The following is a 26,067-nucleotide window of genomic DNA, read 5'->3' as shown; positions in this document are numbered from 1 at the left end:
TTTATTTAACTTATTACATAATCTTTTATAGTAATTTGGAAAACTGAATATATACAAATTTTGTAGAAAACTACAATTAATTATAGGATAAGGGATAAAATTTATTAACAGAAATAAACCTAAACAAGTGTAAAATGAAATGGCATGTACAAAGTTGAAAGAAAAGTAATTTATTAAACATTAAAATGTCATACTTATATGTATATATATAAAATTTTCAGAATCATTTATAAACAGTTTTTTTATAAATTATAAATGATTATTTGTAATTATAAATAGAATATAAATAATTATCAATAATTTTGCAAACAATTATTTGTAATAAATCTTTTGTCGCAATATCCAAAATGTGCGATCTTTTCTGACACAACGATATAATGTATTAGTTTTCTAAATGTGACACTTTCCCAGGTGAAACGGTGAAATAAATTTTCGCTGTAAATGAAATTGTTTCCGACGAAACGGTGAAATCGCTTAGTTTTCGCCATAAATAAAAATGCGATCTTTGAGACGAAACGAAGAAACAGATTACTTCTCATAACAAAACCGAAAGATTCTATTATTCGTAATAAGAGATAAAATGTATTCTTTTTCTTGAATAGTCAAGACATGCAATTTTTTATAAGACCAAGCATTTTTAGTAAGAACCTTTTTTATCGCACCAATTGTTCACGAGATATTTCACCGTTTCCAGTTAAAGCAGACACCCTGTATAATTATGAAGGATCATTTGCTTCTAAACAGTTGCAGAAATTGAGAGGAAAAGAATATCTACATATTTGGATATTAGAAAATTGTACCAAGGATGAACAAGATACTGTACAGTTATTACTTACACACGAGAATGACTTGTAGCAAGGTTGTATAATACTGAAAATGATGAAAGTATATTTAGTAATATATTTTATTTCTACACTGACGACAATCATAAGAGTACAATCTTGAGGAAATAACATTTTAACCGAGTATTTATGTATAGTAAAATATTTATACCACATAACAATGAATTTCTTCAGACAAAAGAAAGATGTAAGGAAGGTATATCATAATAATTAAAATTCAGTTATTTTGTGTAAAATTAACCTTCGCATACCGAAAACTGTGTCTCCAAAGACCTGAGTGACTACTGACTCAGGCATTGGTTCTCTCCATCCATACTTTGAAGGTCAAAATGCATAGTTCCTAAAAACGTTGAACATTTTTTTTTACTTTAATTTAATAACTTAACGAAACTTTTAAATAGATAAAAATACCTACAATGCATTGAGGTTAATTGCCTGAAATTAAATTTTACATATCTCCTTAATTAAAATTCAGATTTTGTAGCCTAGAGCTCATGACACTGTTTATTTGTTCTCTGTCCGCATCACTTATTTTTGTGCTTGGAATTGAAGTTTGACCCAATCTGGTACATGCTTTTTTATGCAAAAACCAGTGAAGTCTTTGACATTCTCTGTCGCAATATTGTACAACTTTACATTTGCTGCACTTTTTACTAGCTTTATCCTCCCCACATGTGACACAAACTTGAGAGTTGTCAGAGAAGGCTCTCTGTCCATTAATTGCAGCTGAGACAACTGATACAGCAGATGGTGGATCACTAGCTGCAAGAGTTGCTACCATTTGACGAAAAATTGTACTTTCTCTGTATGGAAATTCTCTTATACTTTCTCTCAGGAAAGCTTCTTGATATTCTGGTACACCATCATTCTTGCCACATTTTAAAAATTTTTTTATTAAAACTTCTATAGTATCCGATTTTTTTTCTTCTCCTTCTTCATTCGTTTTTTCTGATTTTTCTGCCTTCATTGCTTCTTGTCTTTTTTGGAATTTAATCACTTCAGCTACCACACAACTTAAGTAATGATATTTTAATGCCATTATTTCATTTGTATCTGCACCTCTTGTCATTGCCTTGTGACGCATACACTCAAGAACTTTTTGTATCTAAAAAATACAAAGTGAAACATTATATTAGTTGGTAATATATATTATTGCATGAAAATTATATTTTTACCTTAGTAGCATTTTCCAGAAGGCCAGGACATCTCTGTAAATTCATTACTACACGTACAGGATGGACATTGACTTGCATTATAAATTTGTGGAAAGAATCTGCTAAATGTGATGGTAACATTGATTCGGTTTGCAAACCTTGTGGTTTGACATAATAATCTATGTCAGTCTTTGGGATAAAGTTATTGATAGTTGCTACACAATTATGATTGCCTACAAAAGCAGCCATCTGTGCTGGTGTTCGTCCTACACTATTGGTTGCTGTTAGTCTTGCACCATGAGACATTAAAAGGTGACACAGCTCAGCATTACCACTCAAAGCCGCAAAATGAAGGGCTGTATATGCATGTTCATGTTGACACAAATTAGCATCTGCTCCCTATAATAAATAAGTTAGAATTAACATAAAATATATTATTTATGTAATTTATTCCTTGTCACCTCTCGAAATAAACACTTTTAAAAACAAAAATTGATACTTCAAACAATGAAGTAAATTACTAAACAAATCTCAAGAATTCTAATAGATCGAACTTGCAACTAGTTTATTTAACATCTAATTAATAGTTTTTATGTTACACAAAACATATTTCCACTGATTTTTTATCAAAAACCTGTACAATAGATTTTTTTTAAAATGAAGATTTCTATAAATTCTAAATATGTTTGTTATATTTTTGAAGACATAACCTACCTGATCGAGAAGCATTTGTACTATTTCTTTGTTTCCTTTATAACAGGCGTGTTGAAGGGGACTCATGCCATTTTCATCAACAAAATCTATTTTAATTTTATTCGCTGCCAATAACGTTTTAAGTTCCGATACCTCATTATTACTGATTTTTTTGAAAATCTTTTTCTGAATATCGGTCAAACTCTCCATGGCGGGCGCCATTTTTCTTACTATCGATCAAGAGAACGAGAACTCGAAAAGCGTAGAATCGTCGCGAATGTTGATATTACTGCGTTTCTCGCCCTAAGGCGGGATTTCGTATACGCGTCTGATACCGCCGCGTTCAGTCGCGGTACCCAACGTATCATTGTGAATCGTGAATAGAATAAAAAAAACGAATCCAATACATCACATCACAACCGACTCTAAATCAGCTGTGATCACATATATATTGAAAACTGCTCTGTGCATTTGGGGCATCTCATTGCCAGTGTCAGGTGCGTATAAGAAATCCCGCCTTTAACGACAAGTAAAGCCGGCTGTCATGGTGTTAGTAGACAGGTCTACAATCTCTTATAGTGAGGTTGTCACTTGTGTAGACATTTTTTAATTCGCCCACGTCCTGCATGGTGGCTCTGTAGTATAGACGCGCTTAAGCGCAAAAATTTAAACGCATGTTTTTTGGTTAAAAAACGAAACACAATAAGAATAAATAAAATTACTGGTACCGTCACTATCTTAAACTTTCTCTCTCTTTCTTAGACGGAAACCATTAAAAAGTCAATTCCTAAATCGACTATTTAGACGTCTTATATTAGAAAAAGTATGGAGTCGACTTTATACTGAAAGATGAGGTGACTTGCTTTACGTAATATACTAAGTTATAAAAATTCTAATAAATGCAATGTAATTAAGTAACGATAACGTCGAAAACATATGCAACAAAGCGATACTGCAGTTATGGAACATATAAATGTAAATCAATATTTTAATGAGGAAAATAATATAAACGAAGACGAGAAGGAGAAGTAACCCTGAAATAATATCAATTTTATTTCTGTACACTCTGAGACACTCATTTTTTAGATATAAGTTTAAAATGGTATAGATTTCAAACGTAAAGTACTGGCAAAATAGTAATAGTAAAATCATTCAATTGGCAGTTAAAGAAGATTGAGAAAAAGTATTACCAAAGTTTCCATTTTTGTTTAACATTAGTACTTATTTATGAAATTCTTTAAAATACAATCTTTCTTCATACGAAAACCAAGCTTGTTACATTACCAAAAAATTGGATCATTCAAACAGCGTGTACAATGATTAGTTCTAATGAACAAGTTTTTAATATAGGTAAACATTCTGAGTAAATTTATAACTTTCTATTATTGTTCGTTCCAGTCAGATGAAATTAAAATTTAATGTTCAATTTTGTTTTCACTTCCATGTTCTCACTTTCTCCTCTACTAATGTAATTTGTTTAGTAGAATCACTAGATATAGCTTGCAAGAGCTACTGTCATTTGTTTTATATTTTTGTACCGTTTAAAATGTTTCGTGTCCTAGTGTCAAATTTTAAGCACGCCAGATGGGAGTTACTGAATTAACAAATAGCGGTTAGTGCTTCAGAAAATGGAGGGGAGACGAGAGAGTTAAATCGTAATGGGTACGGTACAACACTGTGTTGCGTGTTGAGCTTCGTTAGTATACGCCGAGTCGTGACCGCGACCAGATAAGAGAGCTCGTGGCAGGAGGCAACGCGCGCACAACACGTTGAGCGAGAAAGGGGGGAGTGAGGAAAAGAGAGTTGGTGTATGTAGTCAACAGTGAGTGTGTGTGTGAGTGTGTGTGAAAGTGAACACGTGTGTGTGCGCATCGTGTCTGTTCCTGGTGCTCTAGAAAACGCGTGAAACGGTGTGAGGATCTTCCATCATTATAAAATTAATTTCATTCGAATAATTCAAGTTTTACACGTTGTTAAAATTTCATTTTAAAGTTTCAAATATTTCTTGTGATAATAAGCTCTTTACCTGCGAGGATTTCTTTATGCACCGCGTGTCATCTCTACGAAATAACAAAATCGTAAGTGTGTTGTATCCACTGATAACTTTTTTATTTAACTGGCCATTTTTAAATAAGATAGCGATTAACTTCTTTCTTAAGGTAGATATTGTCACTTGAAATCTTACCTGTACGCTTCGAAGTGATTCGTCGCGTTTGATTTCGATTTGGCTGTCAGAGAAATCTACGAAAGGAACATAAATTAAAAGTAACGTCGAATTTCTTGCTTTATTTTTGTGGGCTTGAATGTTTTACAAGTATTTAAGATTCTCGCTATATTATTCACAATTAGTAGTTTCTAAAAATCTTTAAGGATGTTGAAATGTGTACAGAATAAAATAATTCTAATATATAATCTTTTTCTTTGAAATTTTCTTTCTTTAAATTAGTTCTTCTATCCAATTCTATTTTTCGTTTTTTAACATACTTACAAACTTCATAACACAAACATAAGCATAGACTACACACAAGAAACACTATAAATTCACAGTTTACAAACGCGTGAGTTTCAATATCACGGTTACAAAATTAATAAAGCTACAAAAATAATGTTTTCTTTATAATATGTGCCAGTTCAATTATTTAATTGATTAGCTGCCGGTGATTCATGATCTGTTGTTGTCAGTGGTAATACCTATTACCTAATTTTTGAATGAAGTCCTGCAATTGCTTGCAATGGACTCAACACACACTACAGTAACAAGTGCACCTGCGTGTGCATTTCGTACGACGCGACGCGACGTCGTCCATTATGTAGCAGATCTGATTATTCGGTAATTGTGCATGAAAGATTACACCTCACTGATGTTGATGGTCGTTGGATATATTACAGAGGACGAGATTTTGAACTTTTCTCCTATACATGCAATGGCGGCCAGCGACTTAAGACTGTCAGTCATTTAAACGAATAAATATGTAATAAACTTAGACCCACTCGGTCCTTGTAAGGTGTTAGGTCGCCTAGAGGATTTTTCTCTGGATTTCTTCATTGGGTAAATTTATTCCAATCACAATAAGTAAGGCCCATTTCAGAGTTTAGCGGGCGTCTGCGTCTGCGTCTGTGCGCAGATGAAATTACCCTATGCCATAACGTGCGCATCAACCGCGAAACTGTGAATGCTTTCATACAATATATGCAAGTAATTTGCACGCAATGTGGAGCGTGGATGCTTCATGGAATTCTGATATGGGCCTAAAGGTTACGAAGGTAATGCTCGAATTCAATAGTTACAGTTAGTCCACACCTTATAGTATAATACTACTTGCCAAGTTCGTGTTATGTTTATAGAAACAATAGAAAAGCGACTCTCGCATACTGACGAGTACACTGCCACGGACACGTACAAGAAGACTTCCTTGTAGTAGTAGCACACCAGTTTTTTGCAAATATCTCAGAAATCAAAGTCGAATGATGGTTATATGTATAGGAAAAAGTTGTTCAGAATATCAATATTGATACATGTTTCAAAATCATCGAAATCGACGAAGTCGTCTGATTTCTAAATAATTACCGAAATCTGTATTTTTTGGACTATGGTATTATTATAAATAAAGTGTTTTTGGGCTGTAAAGTAATAGTGTAATTTAAGTTCTCCTTTTTTTCACTTATATACACAATAATTGCTTGATATGTACTAATGTATCGATCGAAAACCGCAGCTCGGATTTAATGTGACTAATACTCGTACATGGTTATTCAGTTTTCTTTGTTCCATCCGTCGAAGCGAACAATGTAACAGCAACTAGCAAAAAGAATGGTCCCTCGCTCAACTGTCGACATATGAAAACAATAGAAATGTAAAACGCAAATACAGGAATAAAGATTATGAAGTAGAAAAAGTTCCTCACTTGCTATCGGATTTGTTTTACTTTACGCAAGTAACGCTAATCAATTTCTTATGTTTTTCTGATTAAAATGGTACTAAACGCAACGTAATTCCGATTATTTATAACAAAATTATGTAAAAACTGGTTTGTAGAATTGAAGGTCTAGAGCAGGAATGCCCAGCAAACGCGCTCACGAGCGCATAACAATGCTCGAGAGAGCTCGTGAGCTTATCGCACGTAGGGGGTTCCCATTCTTAAATTGCATTAAGTCTGTAATAACTACGAGCATCCACTAATAATAGAATAAACTTGAAAGACCTAGTGAATACTTACATCATTTTGTATTCTATATGTAGGGGAGATCAGGAACAAATGTAACACGGGACGAATGTAACAAATGTTATAAAACAAATGCCAATCTACCAACAATCTGCTTCCATCTTTGTGTGTCATTTTCATCTCCTCTCATCTTAGCTTTTGGCAACATAGTGTTTCTTTGTAGTAAATTAATCCTACTAACTCAGTTTCGGAAAAAATGTGCCTTAGTCCACTTTTGTATTCAATGCCTCATATGTATGTACAATTGTAATATACTCAGATACATAAATTATGTTTCATAGAGGAGAAGATGATATGTAATATGAAGCCCTAGTTTGTTTTTTGATTTGGTTTCAAATTTAGTTAACATGTGACCAGAAAAGTTAATCAGGAAGTATTATTTTTGAACGTATTAGTTAAATAAATGAACCTTTTGTGAATCTGTTTACATAGTAAAATTCTCCGTTCAAAAATACAAAATTCTTCAGCATACAGATTTTGTCTATTTCTAATAGTTTTCGAAATACTGACTCAAATATGTTTTTACCCCTAACTTTAGGGTTTTTTTCTTTAAAAATGAAAGTTAGCAACAAAAAATACACATCAAATATTTTCTTAAGATCTACAACATATTGAACTTTTATCAGAATCAAAATTTAACGCTTCGGGACATTCTCTTGTTAGTTCATCCCTTGCATCGCCTGCATTTACGAACGTAAAATATTCGGTAAATGTTAACTGTTTAAAATTAAAATTAGCAATTATGTTTTTAATTAGAATTAAATTGTAATCAAAAGTAGTTGCTTTTAGATATATTAATTTGATTTTTATTTATTATGTCATATTTTAGTTGATTGCAGTAAAATATAGATATATAATTCGTATTTGATGATTTCGATATTTTAAATGCGAATTGCAAATAAGGCACTTTTCAAATGTTTACATTTTTATATATGTAGACTTCCACAAACCAATGTGAATTTATCGTAGTGGCAGCAAATTAAGAAAACATACGAATTGATATTGGTACGAAGAGGATGCCACGAAAAATTCCCTGCAAATTCACTGCTGTTGCAGAAAATTCGCGTTGGTCTGTGGAAGTCTTAAAGTTTCGCGCCAGGTTCGCTGAATCACGCGTCGTGGAAAGCTGGTTTAAGAATTAAACCTCGACCTTGATTCCCAGTCTCCGGGTCTAGTACTTCTCGACGCTTGCGCTCTCAAAGCACGCACTGTCAATGATTCAAGTAGTCTATGAATGTTATTTGAAGCTCAAGGTATGTAGCATAATGGTACGTCCAGATTATTCATCTGCTCTCGAGTACAATCGCTCGCAAGTCTGTCTGGGTCCGTTGTTGAATGCTTGACTTCTATAATACATGGTGTATTAGAAAATGGGGGACATTTCTGAAGGGTAGATTTTAGGTACGAAGGCAATAAAAGAAAGCTTATGTGCACATATGTCTAGGAATGTTTAGTTATTTAGTTAAAGGCTATTTTATATTGCATACAAAGCAATACTTTCTTCAAGATCCATTCATTTAAAAGGCTGAAATATCTGTGGGCCTAGTAGGACCCTAAGGAGAATAGTACACCATATAGGCAAGAAATGGAGCAGTGTTTTATGCAATATAAAATAGCGCGTATCTAATTAAAAAATTATATGTTTTCGAAATTTTTTTATTGTCTACGTATGTAGAACCTACCCTGTAAAAATGTCCCACATTTTTTTATGTACTTTATGTATAAGCAACTACATGATCAAACTCTGTTACTCGGCACGTTGTGGGTTTTTCGTAGATATTTTCTGTACTTTCATTGCATTGATAATTCGGAGATACCATAAACGATATTATGTCTTCAAGATTCTTGTCGAACCAATGTTTTTTATCTAATTAAATTCTTTCCATAATAAGATATGGCTGTAGAACAAAATTTCTTTATTTTGGGGAGTTGAAATATTCATTCATAAAAATTTTGCGTGCAGGGGATATGCCATGTTTAAACTGATTTGTGTGATATAATTAATTACTTAATGATTTTCGAGGAAGGTATTTTATTTGCATGGAGTTATAGCAAGATGGGGGTGGAGAATTATTTTGGAGGTACCAAGTCGAAAGGTTTTGATAAATTTTATTATACATATATTTACTGTTTAACAAATCCAGCTTTGTCGTCACTTTTTTCGCTTGTTGTTAATTTTGGGCAACCTGTCCATTGCTTTATTTCTAAACTCTCACAGATGAAGTATTGGCTACCCAATAGAACATCTGTGAAATTATAGGAGTAAAACAATCGATAAAGTATCAATACTTGACAAGTGTGATTGACTAAACTAGTCTTGTCAAACTGTTTATTTGTTGACTCGATCGATAAAAGATGATTGTACTCCAGTTTTCGTGTGAAAATAGGAAATGCGTGCAAATAAAAAAACGCAGGGAGATAGGGTGAAAGTATAGAGCGCAAATAACACAAAAATAAAACGAAGTAATTGTTGAGTGAGCGGATTTTCTACTTTCTTATTTCTACGATACTGGTGACTATTCTAGACGCAGAAACTGTACCATATTAATTACTTTACAACTTTCAGTGAATCAGACTTAGCCATCGGTTCAGACAGTATCCTTGTACTGGCAACTCCCTTTTGTGTTTTTAAATCTGATTTAAAAAGCTCGACCAGAGCTTTTTGACGTTTGTGAGCAAGCCAGAACATGAGATAAGAAAGGTGATACTAGACTTGCTGTTGAGTTTCCTTCCATTTTTATCTTACCAATTTGCGCGAAAAGAAGGTAAGACGCTCGAGAGTGAGCTCAAAGCATACTTGCGAGCAGCTGTGCTTGAGAGCAAGCGAGAATAATCTGGATATACTATAAAGGCTGCTACAGACTATGCGTGGTTCATGATTCGCGGTTGTTTCCAAACATGTGGGACACTTTTGGAGAGCAGATTCTAGACACGAAGTCCATGAAAAATGTTCATGTGCACATATGTCTGAAACCTCTTAGTATTGGGATTCTTTGGTTATGGAAAAAATAATTTTAACAGTTTTATTCCTTCTTATACTTAGACTTTTTATTTCATATAGGAAGGTATATCTTTTACTGACTCTGCTCAGTGATTACGAAAAACTAAAAAGCGACCGACGAATTTAATCACAGGACCCACGGACTCTTATCACCTTTTATATAAACAAACAGTCCTTGGTCCAGTAATTGGAGTTCTAAGAACTACTTCTCCCAAAGAGATTAATTTTTGTCCTTGATAAATATTGCTCGACATATTATTTCAACACTTAGTTTTTTAGTTATAGCTACCTTCATTTTTTAAAGATCTAACATTTTTTTCGGTATTAGGATTCGACATAGGAGAAGATACCTATTTTTTTTCTTTCGAAGTAAGCTTATACTGCTTTTGCAGTATGCATATCTGCATTGTCTCGTTGAAAAATGAATTTTTGTATGGTTATTTTATGTACACATTTCGACAGCTGCTTATTGACAGTATCGACGTACATATGTTTATTTCATTATTCATGTTTGTGGGAATAAATTAAATATTTGTTTTGCCATGGTACCCTATTGCTGCGCGTATCATGTTACCACCACCATTCATTTACCACTAATCTGCCACATTTGCCACTTTTGCAATATGACTCCTATCCTCAGAAAATAATAATTTAGACCATTAAATTAAAACACTTTTCCTTAGAAAAAATAGCTTCTTTCTTTTTTTTTTTGCTAATATATCCGTTGTTCAGCAAGCTCTAATTTGGAATATTTACGATGGTTTATTGTTGTATGTTTTTAACATTTTGCGCCTTTTAAAATTCTTTAAACCTTTTAATATTATTTATTTTATCGCTTGTGTGGTCTAATATTCACTTCTACACTGGTTTCTGCTGTCGTTTGCCAATTTTCATTCATTTAATGTATTTATGTTAACTATGTAAATAAGGCCGAAAAGATAACTTTTAAAATACTTTATATCCTACGTTGCAATTGTTTTTATGATGGTATACATTATATGTGTTAATATATTACATAGCATGTATGAAAGGGTACAATGTCTTTTCGAATGTGTCTTTATACGTTACTTTTATTGTATGTATACGTATACAAACAATTTATACATACGTATATTGTAATCTACCAGCCTTCGTTATTTACTCTTACAAATACTTTCCATTTTCACTTTATCTTTATTGCGTATTACTCCTATTTGGAGACTTTATCATTGTACCCGAAAGTAGTGTGTTATCCACGCCCTATAAACCTCGAAATCATTGTGAAGTGACTATTTTTCCACTTTTATGGTATCTAATATATTCCTCATCCCCCCTCCATTGCCCATCCCTGAGCCTCACCTTGATTCGATGAGGATGCCCATCCTTCATCCGGCTTTGGGTACCTTGTGTCCATTGCAACATTAACAGGAAAAGATTCATTCCACACTTTTAAATGTTTAACATATTTTATATGTTTACCAATAAAGTAATAAAATTAAAGGGACCTTAAGAGAAACATCTTCAATCACTTAGTCAGGTATTGCTTGTTTGCATTTTATTTATAAAATTATGTAGAAGATAGTGTACATAAGAAAATATGGATGGCAAAAGTTTTTACAGTGATATACTTATAAAACATATTTTGAAAGAAATTTTAAATGTCGAATCCATCTTGGGGCCTTGATAAAATTACATAGGACACCAATAAATGACGTCACGGTGAGAGCGAGGATTAAGTAGGTTAGCGTTCGGACATGGAACGATCTGCTGATGGTCACGAAACGTGGTTCGTCGTTGACCACCGTGATAAAATATTTTATTTTTACTTCTACATCCTTTATTTCGAAAACTATCATAAATTAATGTTTAAATAATTGTATTGAAAAGTATTTACTGCATTACACAGCGGAAGTTAAATCGATGAAGTTGAACTGAGCAATAAATGCCAAAAGTCGCTGAAGCAACGTTGCAAAAAAGCGTATTCTTATTTATGATGTTAAATGTATCTTTGGTAGCCATTTGTTTTCTGAATTAAGGAGAGAGGGTTAAATGCTTAGAATATTAACTTCAAATTTCTGTACATACATATGTCTATATTTATTTCATCTATTTGTGTTACTATTTCGTCACTGACAACTGATTGAAGTTACATATGTCAAACTAAATTACTTTTCCATGCTTCCTATCCATTAATGTCTTTGTTTCTTCATGGACAACTGATTAAAGTTACACATGTTAAACTAAATTACTTTTCCATGCCTCCTATCCATTAGTGTCTTTATTTCTTCACCGACAACTGATTGAAGTTACATGTGTTAAACTGAATTACTTTTCCATATTTGTACGAGATATTTACATATAGGTATACCTCATACAATTTTTACGTCCCCACAATAAGATTATTTAAGTGTCCAGGAGTGTATATTTTTATTGTAGATTGTAGAATATAGATATTTATTTTAATTCGCTCTTTTTATACTGAAAATAGGTACAATAATCTTCTACCATCACATAATCTATGTACATGTTCAATTTAAAATTTTCAATTTTATGATCACAAATATCTTTTAATTGAAGATTGTTGGTAAAAAGAATGAAGTGCAAAATGTAACTTTCTTGCAAACTGAAGAGCAGGATCTGCTATTAGTTTTACCGATGGTAGCAAGATTCACATTGTGAGTGTTTATCAGCTAAAAACTATCATGAGCTCCTGATTCCAATGCATTGTTTGTATCGTAATTTATGATTAATTTTACATAGGTGTTTTTGAATTAGCATAATACATTCGTATTAGAGTTTACAAAACAAGATATTTTATTTGAATACATGTCTATATGCACATAATCTATGTGCAGTTGCCGCAATATATGTATATATCATTATATCCCACTCAACCTTTGATTCACTTACTCGGTTCCAAGATGAGATTTATCTCTGATAGGTGCATGTGTTAAAGGTTATCTATAGTTGATGTATGAGGGTTGGTTGATAAGTAACGCACACGTGCCTATATCTCGAGAACAAAGAGAGGTATTAAAAACAGCTGAAATAACGATGAAGGTACCCACAATTCATAATCAATTAACCCGTAGGGTTAAAAGAAAATGTTAACACTTATCTTTGAGTAAAATTTCTAACTCTATGAAGACCGCGGTTACGAGGCTTAAAAGCATTCGTTTCATGACGAACAATGAAGTGAAGGAAGCAATGAAATCCTGGATCAAGAATAAGTCGCTGGAATACTTCAGTGATGGAATGAAAAAAGCTTATCACGCGTTGGGAGATATATATATCTCTAAATTGAGATTATGTTGAAAAATAAACTTAACATTTTGAAGTCAATGAACTGTAATCTCATTCTTGTCTCGATTTTCTTCAATAGTTCTTTTAGTTTTCGAGATATATATACGCAAGTGTGTATTACTTTTCAGCTAGTTCTTATATCTCATTCAGTTTTGATAATTCCTACTTACACATTTTATTGAATGATTCAAGTGAATGTTTAATTAATATGAGTGAAGTAATTTATACATGTTAGTTCTTGAAATAAAAATTGTTCTTCACTAATTATTACTTACAGTTATATTAACGATTTCGTAGTCGTATTACATGTTGAAAGTGTTCTTTCCAAAGGTTCAGATCTTAATTTTCTTTATGAACTTCTTTTAATTGAGCTATGAGCTTAAGTATTATGATGTACGTCAATGAAATCACGTATACAAATTACAATATTTTAGATACTATTTAGATACACTTAGATACATTAATTTCAAATAATAATTATTGCAAAATAACAAATAACTGTTTTTTCATAATAAGCATAGTCATTGTAAATTATATGGCTCTTAATACCACATGATTTAGTAGATGTGTAAGTACAATATCCCATCTAGAACCAGTTGCTTCAATGCAATTGTTATTACTTTACTCTTATTTTGCGATTTAACTTTATTTCTATTTTCAGTAAATTTATTTCGCGAATTATCAGCGTTAGTACACACATCATCATATTGGTTAATGGGATCAACAATCTGAAACATCTGACATGTTATGCACTATCCTGTTTATATTGTCGACTATTGAACATAAACTGATTGTGAAACTACACTAATTGTAAGACGTCAAAATATAAACTTTTATAGTAACACTAAACACTGTTAATAATACGCTTGAAAAAAATCCATAGTTTTGGAATGGAGTAATTTAATAATTTTATAATTCCAATTATTATAAAGCAATAATCTTACAACTTCCGATGATGAGTATTTTGAAACAAATTGAAAAAAACAAACAACAATAGAAAATGCTACAAAATTTATATCCCTGCATTTACGTATAAATTGTACATATTTATAAATTTTGTTAAAGAAGTACCTATATAATAAATGGAAATTCTATGCTTATGTTTATATTTTTACATGTTTGAGTGAGAAATACTGTTTCCTTGTATAAAACGCGTTAAAAAATTCAGTACCGTAACTTTTTTGGATTCCATCCCATAGCGTGTCGTAAAATAATATTGTAATGCATAGGAGCAGTTATACGAGTTACGACTGTTAAATTTGATATCCGTACAAATGCGATGATAACGGGTAAGATACGTGGCGTCCATCGACCTACCTTCATCGATATTGTATTCTACGTATTTTTACTGATCTGACTACGCGATTATCGAGTTGACGTTTGTTTTTAATGAACATCAATCATTTCGATATTACCGAAATTGAATGTATCTGTATCTCAGAGCCAGACCAGCCCAAGTCTTTTGTTTTCAAAGTTAAGTTTTTTAAAGAACATTATTGCTTTCTCTTCACTTTATTAGATTAATAGAAATTTATTCAAGTTACACTATACGTGAAGGAAATTTAATAGTATAAAATAAACTACTTCAAATATTATGTTAAGAAATGGATAATCGGTAATTGCGTTTGTTTTTTGGCTGCCTGGAACAAAAGTATTTGGGTCATGTTGGCTCTTTGGTACAGATATCATTAAAAGTATTAATAGTAAAAAATAAAGTTATAATCCATAAATGTAAAGGAATTAATTTTAAGATAATTGTATGCGTAAACACAGTGGTTAACTCTTTGAAATTCGAGATTCAAAGAGGTCAGTTATCTAGAAGAGGTATCGATTTTTAATCCCAATAAGACTCTGTCTAAGCTTCCGAGTTCACATTTGTATTTTGCTGAACTTACAAAAAGGCAGCAAGTGACAGAGAAAAAGGATTGATAGATTTTTAGGAACTTGACAATTTTTAATTTTACAGGTACATAAAGTATAACTTGAGGGTTTCACTCTCACATCAACACTACTGCTATCTATTGAAATTGTATTACATGTAGTAACGGACGCAGAGGGGAAAGTAGAGTAAAGCGAATTATCCATGTTTCTCTTATACTTAATACATAGTTGCAAATGAGAAGATGACACGATTCGAAACAGTTTCTCTTGTATTTCGTGATCAGCCACGGTCTTGACACTGTATTGGTTTATGCATAAAAGGGTTCGAAAAATTTGAAGTGCCGAAGCTTCGATGTAATGCTGTAATTACAATGATTTTTCAACCTGTGCATTGAAAATTCATTACGGAAAATTAAAGTATTCGATTCTATAGTTCTCACAGTTTTGGAGAATAGGTTCTAAATACGAAGACAATGAAAAAAGTTCAAATGCATAGTTCTTTAGCTACATGCTGTTTTATATTGCGTAAAATGCTGGCCCATTTCTTACCTGCACAGTGTGCCATCTTCTTTAAGATCGTACTAGGCCCAGGAATATTCTGGTCTCTTGAAAGAGTGGCAGACATCGAAAGATCTTAAAGAAAGTATTACACTGTACGCCATATAAAATAGCCTATAACTAAAAAACTAAGAGTTTTCGTACATATGTGCACATGAACTTTCTTCATGGTCTTCGTGTCTAGAATCTGCCCTCTAAAAATGTCCCACATGTTTAGAAACACCATGTACATTTTTTAAACGTTAAACCTCATTCTTTCATAGTCGAAGGTTCACTTATGACTTAGTTAGAAGAAATGTTTTTTGACCTTCTACTAATTAAGAAGATGGCAGCCACTGAATAAGAGAGAGGAAGAGAGAGAGTGTCGATGCGACCAGAATCGTTTGAGCTGTGCGTTCACCACTTTGGAAAAGGTGTGAAATTCTGTACGGATGAGTAGTCTATGCTCCACATCACACTTTTCTCTCATTGTCAATAAGCACTGTTATCATACATGTGACCATTCAACAGCTTATTTATTCATTTATTATCAGTTTTATTTTTCTGTATGTATAATATACATGTGTACACATATATTTTTCAAACGTTTATACCTACACGTTTTTATGAATCCCTGATCTTTGTTTCTTAACATTACCTATACTGATTTTAATTACCAACATATAGTTAATGTAACAGTACATATTAAATGTCAAACATTTTTCTAAAGTCTGTAGTAATTTATTTAACATTTGTCTTTGAGGTACAAAAGTTGAATCCTTATACAAACTTTAATGCGAATCTGGGATTTTTGGATCTTGTTCTAAATGGGCGCGAAGTACAGACATAACCGAAGTCTGTTTTAACAAGGTCCCTTGGTGGGTCGAATAACGGTCAACCGCTTATTCCACTTGGCTGTTTCACTCGTTTCTACCGTTGATTCATCAACCGAACTTTCGGCATTCCTCTGTACTGACTAATTCAAGATAGTTTTGGTGTACCGTTATTGTTTGATAGAATTTAAATCGGTGCTTCCTATTATCTTAAACAAAATCAGTAATGATACTACTCCATATTGCACAAGAAAAATTCGTTTAGCTCCATTTATTATTCATTGAAAAAGTTAAAAAAAGTTAAGTTGATTAAGATATTTTAAATAACGAAAGATAAAAAGCATAATCAATTTTGTACATTTGTTTGGTATCCTGTATTAATTGAATGGTTTTTTTATCTTTTCTAAATTACAATTATGGCAGACGTAATGAAGATCACTTATGGAGCAGTCTTCATGGGACCAACTGTATAAGTTAGACATTGGATCCATTTTTCTCTTGAACAGTTTTCATTGAAGGGCTCAAAACTCTAAACTCCAAACTCTAAACTCCAAACTCTAAACTCAAAACTTTAAACTCAAAACTTTAAACTCAAAACTTTAAACAAATCAGACACATACAGTCATTGCTATGTGAAGAATCCTATATTGTGTGCTACTTTGCTTGCCGTATTTTTTCATTATCTTCTTGGCAATATGTATATATTGAACTTTCACGTGGATAAAAGTAACATGTTACTTTCCCCATGGTTCCCATAATGACGTATTACTCCCCACACACATTTTTTAAAACTACAAACGACGTATTGAAAACAAATACAAGAACTTATAAAAATATTATATAAGAAGGCTCTGGCAAATGATTGGCTTAATATCTATAGTTTAACTATGAATATTAACAAAACAAAAAAAAAGACAGAAGCTTATCTAGATGGTCTAAATATACAAATTCAGTTTGACTGCTCAGCACCGATTGATGAAATAAAAAAAACATTACTATACACATGTAACTGTGTAAAAGGAATTTTCTGGAAATGTTTGTGGAAGGGGAAAGGAGGCTTGTTACTTTCATGGTGCCATTACTTTGCTCTCACTCTCCCCTAACTAAAAAACTATGTATTTTTACTCGTAAATGCATTTGACCTTTTTCCATTATTTGCGTACGTAGAACCTATCCTGCAAAAGTGTCCCACATTTTCTAATACATCCTGTATAATGCTGACAAACCTAGCTCATACTGAAAATCTTACCCCCAAAGAACATTAGCTAGTATTAATATTTTTGTAGTAAAGTAAAGATGGAATTGTTCCATTGAGCAAGTTAATGTCCAGATTCCTAAGATTTGTAGTATTATTATGTATTTAAAGGCAATTGTTTCTTGGAATCCACTTACATGAACGCGAGCTCCTATTATCTGAACGAAGGATCGTAGATAGTGAGGAGAATTAGGTGAGCTCCTATTATATGAACGATCTGGTTATTTAATCCGACTTGTCTCCTGAGAGTTTCATGTAAACGAAGTTCCACTGTATATTATTCACAGAAATAAGGTTCAGTTATAAATTTCTTTAAATTTATTTAATATTAACGCAGAAAAATAAGATCTAGGTCTAAGATAAGATGTTTCATTATTGTCTGTGGTAATACATTTTCAGGTCAGGAAATAATGAATGGAATCCAACTATGGAATTTTGCGTATGATTTTATCAATGAATGTATAAAATGTTGTGAAAAATTAATCTAAGTTTTAAAGTATTTAAATATGTAAAGCTATTGGTTTAAACGTTACGTGTTTTATATTTTTTTATAAAACTATTCTAAACTTTCCAACAATTTATCTTTGTCATTCACATTATATTTTAAACATTTTTCTGTATCAGTAAAAATAAAACATAGTTATTTCAGTTCTGATAAGACACTTGTTTAAAAATAATTAAAAACTACAAACTGTTTACAAAATACGTTTTCCTACTCGTATAAACCTCTAATTGAAAATATGTATATATTTGTTGCAGCTGACAATACCAAAGAAGTTAAGATAGTATGCTAAATCAGAAATGGATCAGAGCAATCATCAATCTCGCCTTCCTCATTGGATCATTAGAAACCGTTATTGGTACGTATTTGAGCTATGTGTACATTCAGAAGAGTTATATAGACCAATATCCATTCTTTGTTAGTACAGTACGTGCCACATGTCACTTTTTTCAAGTGATTTACTTGAGAACAGGAAATACTCATAAATTGGATCGAGCAATATATAAATGAATCTAACAAAAACGAAGCACTGGTATACTAATATTAGGTCAATTAATTCAAGAGAAAGTTCTTGAACTAAATGCAAACTTAGATAGTTGTAGAAATTTTCAAGCATCTACTGATTGGCTAAAGTGGTTTAAATAAAGATACGGAATATATGAACTGGACATTCTAGGAGAAAAATTATCAGATTATATTGTACCTGACAGTTTCGTGGTTAAAGAACTTGTTCGAGTTTTTATTTAGTAATATTGTCAAGGAGAAAAGTTATGATTTAGATTGTATCTGTAATTGTGACGAGAGCGGCATTTTTTGAAAAGCATTGCCTCGTAAAACATTTGCATCAAAGATTGAATCTACAACACGGGATATAAAGTCATCAGAGATCGTATCACACTTGTGTAAGTGCAAATGCCTCCGGAAATGACAGAATAGCTTTAAGAATCATAGGAACAGTAAAGAAACCTAGATTCTTCAAACATGTAAATTTAAAAATATTGTCTGTAATATATCTGTCACAAAAAAGTTCGTGGATGGATACTATCACGTTTAGGGATTGGTTTAAATATGTGCCAGTGATTGTGAAAGTGGTATAAGTCCAAAATTTTCTAAAATTTATGTTATGGATTTTTGTGATTTGGCTCATTTCTATACAACTCAGTTAATAAAGTCTCGAAACTTTTTTAAAATTTGGAACTTATACCATTCATAGTCACTGACATATATGCAAGAATACAATTGTGTCAGTCCAGTTCTTTTAACATTAGATAATGCACAAACACATCCTCTCGCATATGTTTTGCAATTTGAAAGTGAAATTATAGAGATTCTTTCCTTAACTCCTTCAGCCAATCAGTTCTTGAATTTTTTACGAGACGTTATCAAAAGAATTTATTACGACGTTTGTTAGTTGCTGCTGGGAAAAGTTAACACATACCTACTACTCTTACACGAGCATGAAAAAATTGTTTTTCCTTATTTATTCTTGAATTTCAAGGTCAAATTCAATTCTGGGGGAATTTTCTTTAAGAGATACCCTGATAGGTGCCACATTTACTTTCTTTATACTTGTAAAAAAAATTTCGTGAATCAAAGATTTGAAGCTTCTATATCCCAACACCAGCAATGTTTGGTATTGGTCTGTCATACATTTGTACACCTAATACAAATTATAGATATACTTTATATATGTATGTTACAAACTATGATATGTAACATCATTGTTTTATTTGTAACTATGGTACATGTCGGTGTTGGTATAGGGGTGCTGCATATCGAATCATCATTCCTCACTGATTCCACGTTATTACTTAGAGGATTGCAAGGAGAAGTATTCAAATCTCTCTCGAAAAGAATATTGCTGATACGATTTTGAGCAATATCCCTTGTGCGTTCATCATACTTCCATATTTTCTTCGTTGTTCCTGTAATCTCTTGTTCTTTATCTACGTAAATAAATTTCGTCCTACAAATATGGACTTTCTATAGATACCTGCAATACTAGAAGGGTGGTAAGATGTTACAACTTTGTATAATACATCGTGAATTTTTGGATGAATTCCATAATATTTGAGAATCATAAATGATGGCGCTACCATGTCGACAGGAAAAAGTATGTCTCTATTGTCGATTATGTGTTTCCTCTAAAAAGTTATTTAATGAGACCTTATATCGGCAGTCGAATGAAGAGTTCTTCAGAACGAGCATTTATATTAGTATTCACTTTATTACAGGCACAAGACCCAGTTTTATGACCGTGATAACAGTAGTTAATAAAACAAGAACAAGAAAATAAGCGAGTAACAATAATTAAGGTGTGCTCCTATTTAGAGACAGTAACCTACTTAAACTACTTCTGAGTTCGTTTAGATTACATACAAGAAGGGCAACGCTGAAGGAAATCCGATAAAAGTTCGCTGAAAAATGTTTAGTGAGTCCTAAGGTTCTCTCCGCGCGACTGATCTTATAGTAATAATGGTTTGAAAAGTCAAGGTTCGATGTGAAATGTAATTACTACTAAATCTTTAATTTCATTGACTTCTTCTAAAACATTGTCGTCCACACGATATGAATTACGTGTGAATTTCATGACAGAGCATTTTTTGCAAGGTTCAAAGGCAGCCTAATCTCACAGTACCAGATAATAAATCTGTCAAGGTCATATTGCATTTCGATATTGCATTTCTAGTGTTCGATTGACACTAGATATCATTTTAAAAATGTTTAAACTATTGGCATACCTAATAAAAATCGTGATTGCTGAAAAATGTTACAGTTTGTCCTAGTTTTGCCGAACGTATTTATCGATTGTTATCAATTATTGATACCTCATCAATTCATTTATGAGGATGTAGATATGAAATAATTAATAAGTTGTCAAAAATTCAAATAACTCCTGAGCCAAGAAAATAGATTCCCTTCGTATCGGATTGTTGATAGCTTGGCAAGAAGAGTAGGCTGACTTGTGGAATCAGAGGCCTTACTAAAGTCTGTAAAAGCCAAAACTGTATATGAAGGGATTCAAAGTTCGTTTCCCACCTCTAATTTCATCCTCCCATCTATCTATGGTGTTATAATATAATAGCCTAGGGCGATAAAAATTTAAATTCGCCTCTGCTTGTTAATATGAACGCAAACACCGTATTGATGAGCTCATAGAGAGGTCGTATTATGCAGAATCAGCAGCGTACTTCCGCCTGTTTCTATCCCCCTAAACACTCTATAGCTCTGAATGGCAGCTATCTCTTCGTATGGCAAGAGTAGAATACTCTCACAACCTGTTTCACCTGTTCTTCGTTGTGGGGATACAGAATGTAAATGAGCACACAATCTCAAGGACGGTGAAAGCGGAGAACTACGCATGCGTAGTTTGGAATGGATTTTTGGCATTGAGCGTGGAGCAAAATATCGCGAAAGTATTTAAAGAAGTTAAAATAATGTTTAGCCTTCATTTCTCATTAATTGTATGTGAAGATAACTCTTATACATGCTATTTCAAAAATAGTTGTCTCGGAGAGTGTATCATTAACTCAGGTGTCGGAAGTATTAGCAAAAGTCAGGGTGCATAGCTACACTCATTAAAATACAGGAAGGAACTTAGAAGCGGTTAAACTGTAATTAAAATTACATTACGAAGTATTACTTATCCATAAATAAGTAAAATATTGAATAGGAGGATACATGGTAGACAATTTTGTAGAAATTAGTGAAAATTACGTTCATATTTTAATTTGAAAAATATGCCAACCTATTCTCTGAAGTCTTGCGTGAAAAATATGTGGTTCAAAAAGATGGAACGATTTTGGAAAGCTTATTTTGGAATCGTATTGTGAGCTACCTGTGCAACGTCGTAATTTTGATTTTTTAAAATATAATTTCCAAAATTGCTCCACCTTTGAGAAGTATTTATTTTATACAGAAGACTTCAAAGAATTTTTTCGCATATTTTCGAAATTAAATCAAGACTAAAAATTAGAGCAGAAAGAAAATAATTTAAAAATTAAAAGTTTTGTAAATAACTTTTATTTATAAAAGTGTTCAATTTCATTAGATCCCTGCTTTAGACTCATATGATTCACAGTAAGTTTACAAATTCTGGGGATAAATATACGCAGCGTACCCGACAACACGAAGACAGGTCGAGTTCAGTGATATGTAATTTCGGTGTCAACGGCTTCCTAGACAGTCTTTACTAGTGTCTACCATGTTGATGTAGTTTCATTCAGCCTCTTGATTCTTTAGATCGAGGCAACTTTAACCAGCTACCGATCACTCTTAGTTTATTGTTAGGCAGCTGAGTATCCTCTTGATCGATTCGATTTTAACCAGCTTCTTGGTTCCACAGTTCCATTATGTCGAGATAGCTTCAACTAGATTTTCTATCTTTGTTATCTATACATATCACTGTTACTCTTATGAATTGATATAGTGATCATTTACAGGCTATAGAACTGCCACCAAGTTTTTGCTTTCACTTTCTCAATTTTCTGTATTTTCACCTACCTTGTTTCTCATTGATTTCCACTTTCCTGACTTTCCGTTTTTACTACATCTTATTCTGTTTCTTCTTTGTACATAATAATAAAACGAAAACGGTACTCCCACCCTTGCTTGCGCAGATGCAAGGGAACAACCTGAGGTGACAGTTTCTGATTTTAATAAAACTTACATTAGCAGAATTGTACACTGGAGATGTTGTTATCGATAACGTTATGGATAAATATTGATCTTATCAAAATATTATCGATAATATTGTTAAGATATCGATAAACTAAAATTGAATTAAAACTTAACATTACTGTAGATACTAAAGATTCTTTACATCTACACTTTGTTTAAGACATGTTTCATGTCTGATAATCCATTTAATTAATACGACGATAATAAACTATTAATTTCTTAAAATATAATCGAATCCATCATCTGATGATCGATCACAAAATCCATGATCTGCATGGAGATTGCTGTCCCACTATGATTGGCGACTAAACGGAGGTTTGTCAATCGCCGGACTAAATGTTCCGGTCTGACGAGTTCTCTTAGAGAAAACTGAGGAAAATTACAAAGGAGCAAAGCGTAGTTGAGCCTTACGAGGGCTCGTCTTTTTTGCTTGCTTGTTGCTCGTTTTCTAGCATGCCTGCTGTCTGTGTTTCGTAGCGGTAATTGTATACTCGAATCGTCGCGAGACCTCCGAGGAGTTGTGGATTACGCGGCAGCCGTCTCGTGGCCACGGTTGTAATTACGAATTGGTCATGCAGGAATCTCGAAGCGGTATATTAGTAGTAGGGCACATGAACGACTAGCGTTCTCGAATCCTTTCTATGTTTATGTCACAAACCTGTACATATTTTAGGATATTTTCAATGTTTACTAACCCAGGAGTAGGGTTGCTAGGGAATTAGTGGCTGAGAGAGGAAAGCAAATCACCTGCAGGTCCCATACCCCCAAAATAGCCTATGGCAGGCCTCCACTCGCTTATAATAAGGTATTTGGAGGATGTAGGATGTGTGGGGGATTCGCTTTCCCCTCATGACCAAGAATTTCAGAGCAATCCTGCTCGAGAGTGATCCCCTAAATGGAGTTTACTTTGGCAAATAGGTACAATCATTGGCTAATATGTATTTCTTGCGCTTGTCGAACACCATGTGTGATGCAACGTTTAGAAAGTTTTTTTTGTATAAATATGAGCAAGGTTTGGCACTCTGTAATAGGCATACATTTCAATCCTTCATCTTTCTTTTTTTTTTTCATGTATTATTATTCCTTGTTGAAAAAGTTAAAATATCTAATATATTTTTATGTTTCTTACTATGTTTCTTAATATATTTTTATGTTTCTTATACAGGAAATCCTATTCGAGACAGATACAGGAGGCAAATGGAAGGTACTGCGACCAACTGGACCCAACTCGCAGACGAATGGTTCGCTGTCAGAGCAAAGGCCGTAGAAAAATTAGACGTTACTGTTTTGCCATTTGTTGAGAAACTTAGAGATTTACCACCGACAGTGGAAACAGTTGTCATAAATGGTACAAGGCCTGAGGAACTTGCACGGGTAATGTGATGTCTAGTACTTCGAAGTATTTTTTTTTTTTTCATTTTTTTGTTATCTCTTCAATTTTTTCATTTCTAATACTTTTGTTTAAGCTAGTAAACGAACTAATGTTACTAGATACAAAGTATTAATTTCTCTACATGTTAATGAAATAATGAGCTTGTATCAGTGCCATCGATAGCTAATTTTAATTTAAATTTAAAAATTATTAAAATAAAATGAATCTCAAAAGTTAATTTAAACATTTATGTTACAGTACAATTATTCTCGCATGCTGTGGGACATGGAAACTGTGCAACCAAGTGGACATTTATCAGGATTTGTGGATAAAGCTTTAAAATTATTAGATTTAAAACAAGTAATGATGGAAGTCGAGACATCAGTGATGTCAAAAGTCTCCTGTACAGCATGTAAAACTGGTGCAACACTTCTTCAGCATTATATAAAGATTGGCAAAAACGACGAAGAGATTGGAAACATTATCTATCAATTTTGTGTATCTCTTAAAATACAAAGTCCTCGTGTTTGTCAAGGAGTAACATTACTTTTTGGGGTAAGCGGTATTTTTAACTTCTTTGTACATATTACAACAGCATAAACAGTATGGTACTTACAGGATAGAATGCTATATAAAAAATTACATTGTGAAAAGTAGATAAACCCTTAATTACTCTTTTAGCGATTGTAAGAAATTAAAAAGATAGAGCGATAATTTTGTAATTTTTGAAAAGTATTTCAGCAGTTTTCATACACGAAATTATATGAACACTAGTCAAAGCAACCTAATAGGTCATTCGGAGTTGTGTTAGTTTTATTATTGGTTAATTGTTATTTCAACTTTATCATAAGCTACGATATTTTTGTTTAGGGGGAAGTCATTTACGTCCTAAAACAAGTGAATATGGATCCAACACAAATTTGTAGCTTCGTAATTGGCGATGCTTGCGATGATACGTACAATCCTTTACACGAATGGGAAGTGGCTTTCCCACCAGTAAACAAACCACCTGTAAGACCTCCGATACCGCCGCAAGAAGGAGCGCCGACCTTTAAAGTTCTCCATATATCTGACACCCATTTCGACCCTTACTACCAAGAGGGAGCAAATGCAGAATGCAATGAACCATTATGCTGTAGATTAACCAATGGAGCACCGCTAACTGCAGCTGCAGGTGCTGGCCGATGGGGAGATTACAGAAAATGTGACACACCTAGAAGAACTGTAGAACACATGCTTAAACATATTGCAAGCACGCATCCTGTAAGTATTAAATTTGCATTATAAATGCTTATGATATTGACGTCCTAATGATATTGACTATCCTAAAATGATAACTATAATGACATATCAAAGTAAGATAAATTATGCAGGCATTAGTGAGAAGAATACAGTTCAATATTTTCATACGTTTTCAGTAATAATTCTTTAAGGATAATATGATAAGTAAGAGTCTGTAATTATAGCTAACCTAATCGCCAGCGGGAACTATAATTTTTTACATACATTCAAACGTCAGTATCGCAAGTGTGTTTTAACGTAAATACCTTAATGCACCTTAAACGACCTAATTGAAACTTTAATTAAGGAGTTAAAACGTTTTCAAACTGATAAGGGAACTACTTCAAATGATAATTTCTACTTTTTATGATAATTTGTAGTTTTGTAGAGACATAGAAAATATTCAATATTTTTAATTCATGCTGTTTTTAAGGTTTTTTATTTGATTTGTTCTCGGATACTTATTAAGTATGTATTATTAAGTATCTAGTTTGTGGTTCCATTGTTCTCGAACGTTGAATGGTTGCGCTA

At 32.8% G+C, this 26,067-nt stretch overlaps 2 protein-coding genes across 5 annotated transcripts in view; one reads left to right on the top strand and one right to left on the bottom strand.

Moving 5' to 3' along the window:
* Positions 1-149: 149 nt before the first annotated feature.
* On the bottom strand, positions 150-2,929 carry LOC143180982 (ankyrin repeat and MYND domain-containing protein 2). Of its 2 annotated transcripts, XM_076381084.1 has the most exons (5): positions 2,711-2,929; positions 2,155-2,395; positions 2,018-2,064; positions 1,258-1,947; positions 150-1,182 (listed from the first exon to the last, which is right to left on the bottom strand). In XM_076381084.1, the coding sequence occupies exons 1-4, from the start codon at positions 2,909-2,911 to the stop codon at positions 1,303-1,305; spliced, it is 1,134 nt and encodes a 377-aa protein (XP_076237199.1). In that variant the 5' UTR covers positions 2,912-2,929; the 3' UTR covers positions 150-1,182; positions 1,258-1,302. The 2 variants fall into 2 exon arrangements, with proteins under 2 accessions (XP_076237199.1, XP_076237198.1); XM_076381083.1 differs by having other exon boundaries at positions 2,018-2,395; positions 2,711-2,928.
* Positions 2,930-4,430: 1,501 nt separating this feature from the next.
* Positions 4,431-26,067, top strand: part of LOC143180022 (sphingomyelin phosphodiesterase) — a 34,061-nt gene continuing 12,424 nt past the window's right edge. For all 3 annotated transcript variants that reach the window (XM_076379507.1, XM_076379504.1, XM_076379506.1), the window contains exons 1-5: positions 4,431-4,767; positions 18,461-18,561; positions 24,049-24,257; positions 24,514-24,810; positions 25,126-25,518. In XM_076379507.1, the coding sequence (XP_076235622.1) occupies positions 18,489-18,561; positions 24,049-24,257; positions 24,514-24,810; positions 25,126-25,518 (972 nt within the window). In that variant the 5' untranslated portion in view covers positions 4,431-4,767; positions 18,461-18,488. The remainder of the gene's footprint in view (positions 4,768-18,460; positions 18,562-24,048; positions 24,258-24,513; positions 24,811-25,125; positions 25,519-26,067) is intronic.

This window comes from Calliopsis andreniformis, chromosome 6, assembly GCF_051401765.1.
Source record: "Calliopsis andreniformis isolate RMS-2024a chromosome 6, iyCalAndr_principal, whole genome shotgun sequence".
NCBI classification, from domain to species: domain Eukaryota; kingdom Metazoa; phylum Arthropoda; class Insecta; order Hymenoptera; family Andrenidae; genus Calliopsis; species Calliopsis andreniformis.
Note: the sequence above shows the minus strand (reverse complement) of the source record. Positions and strands in the feature narration are given on the sequence as shown.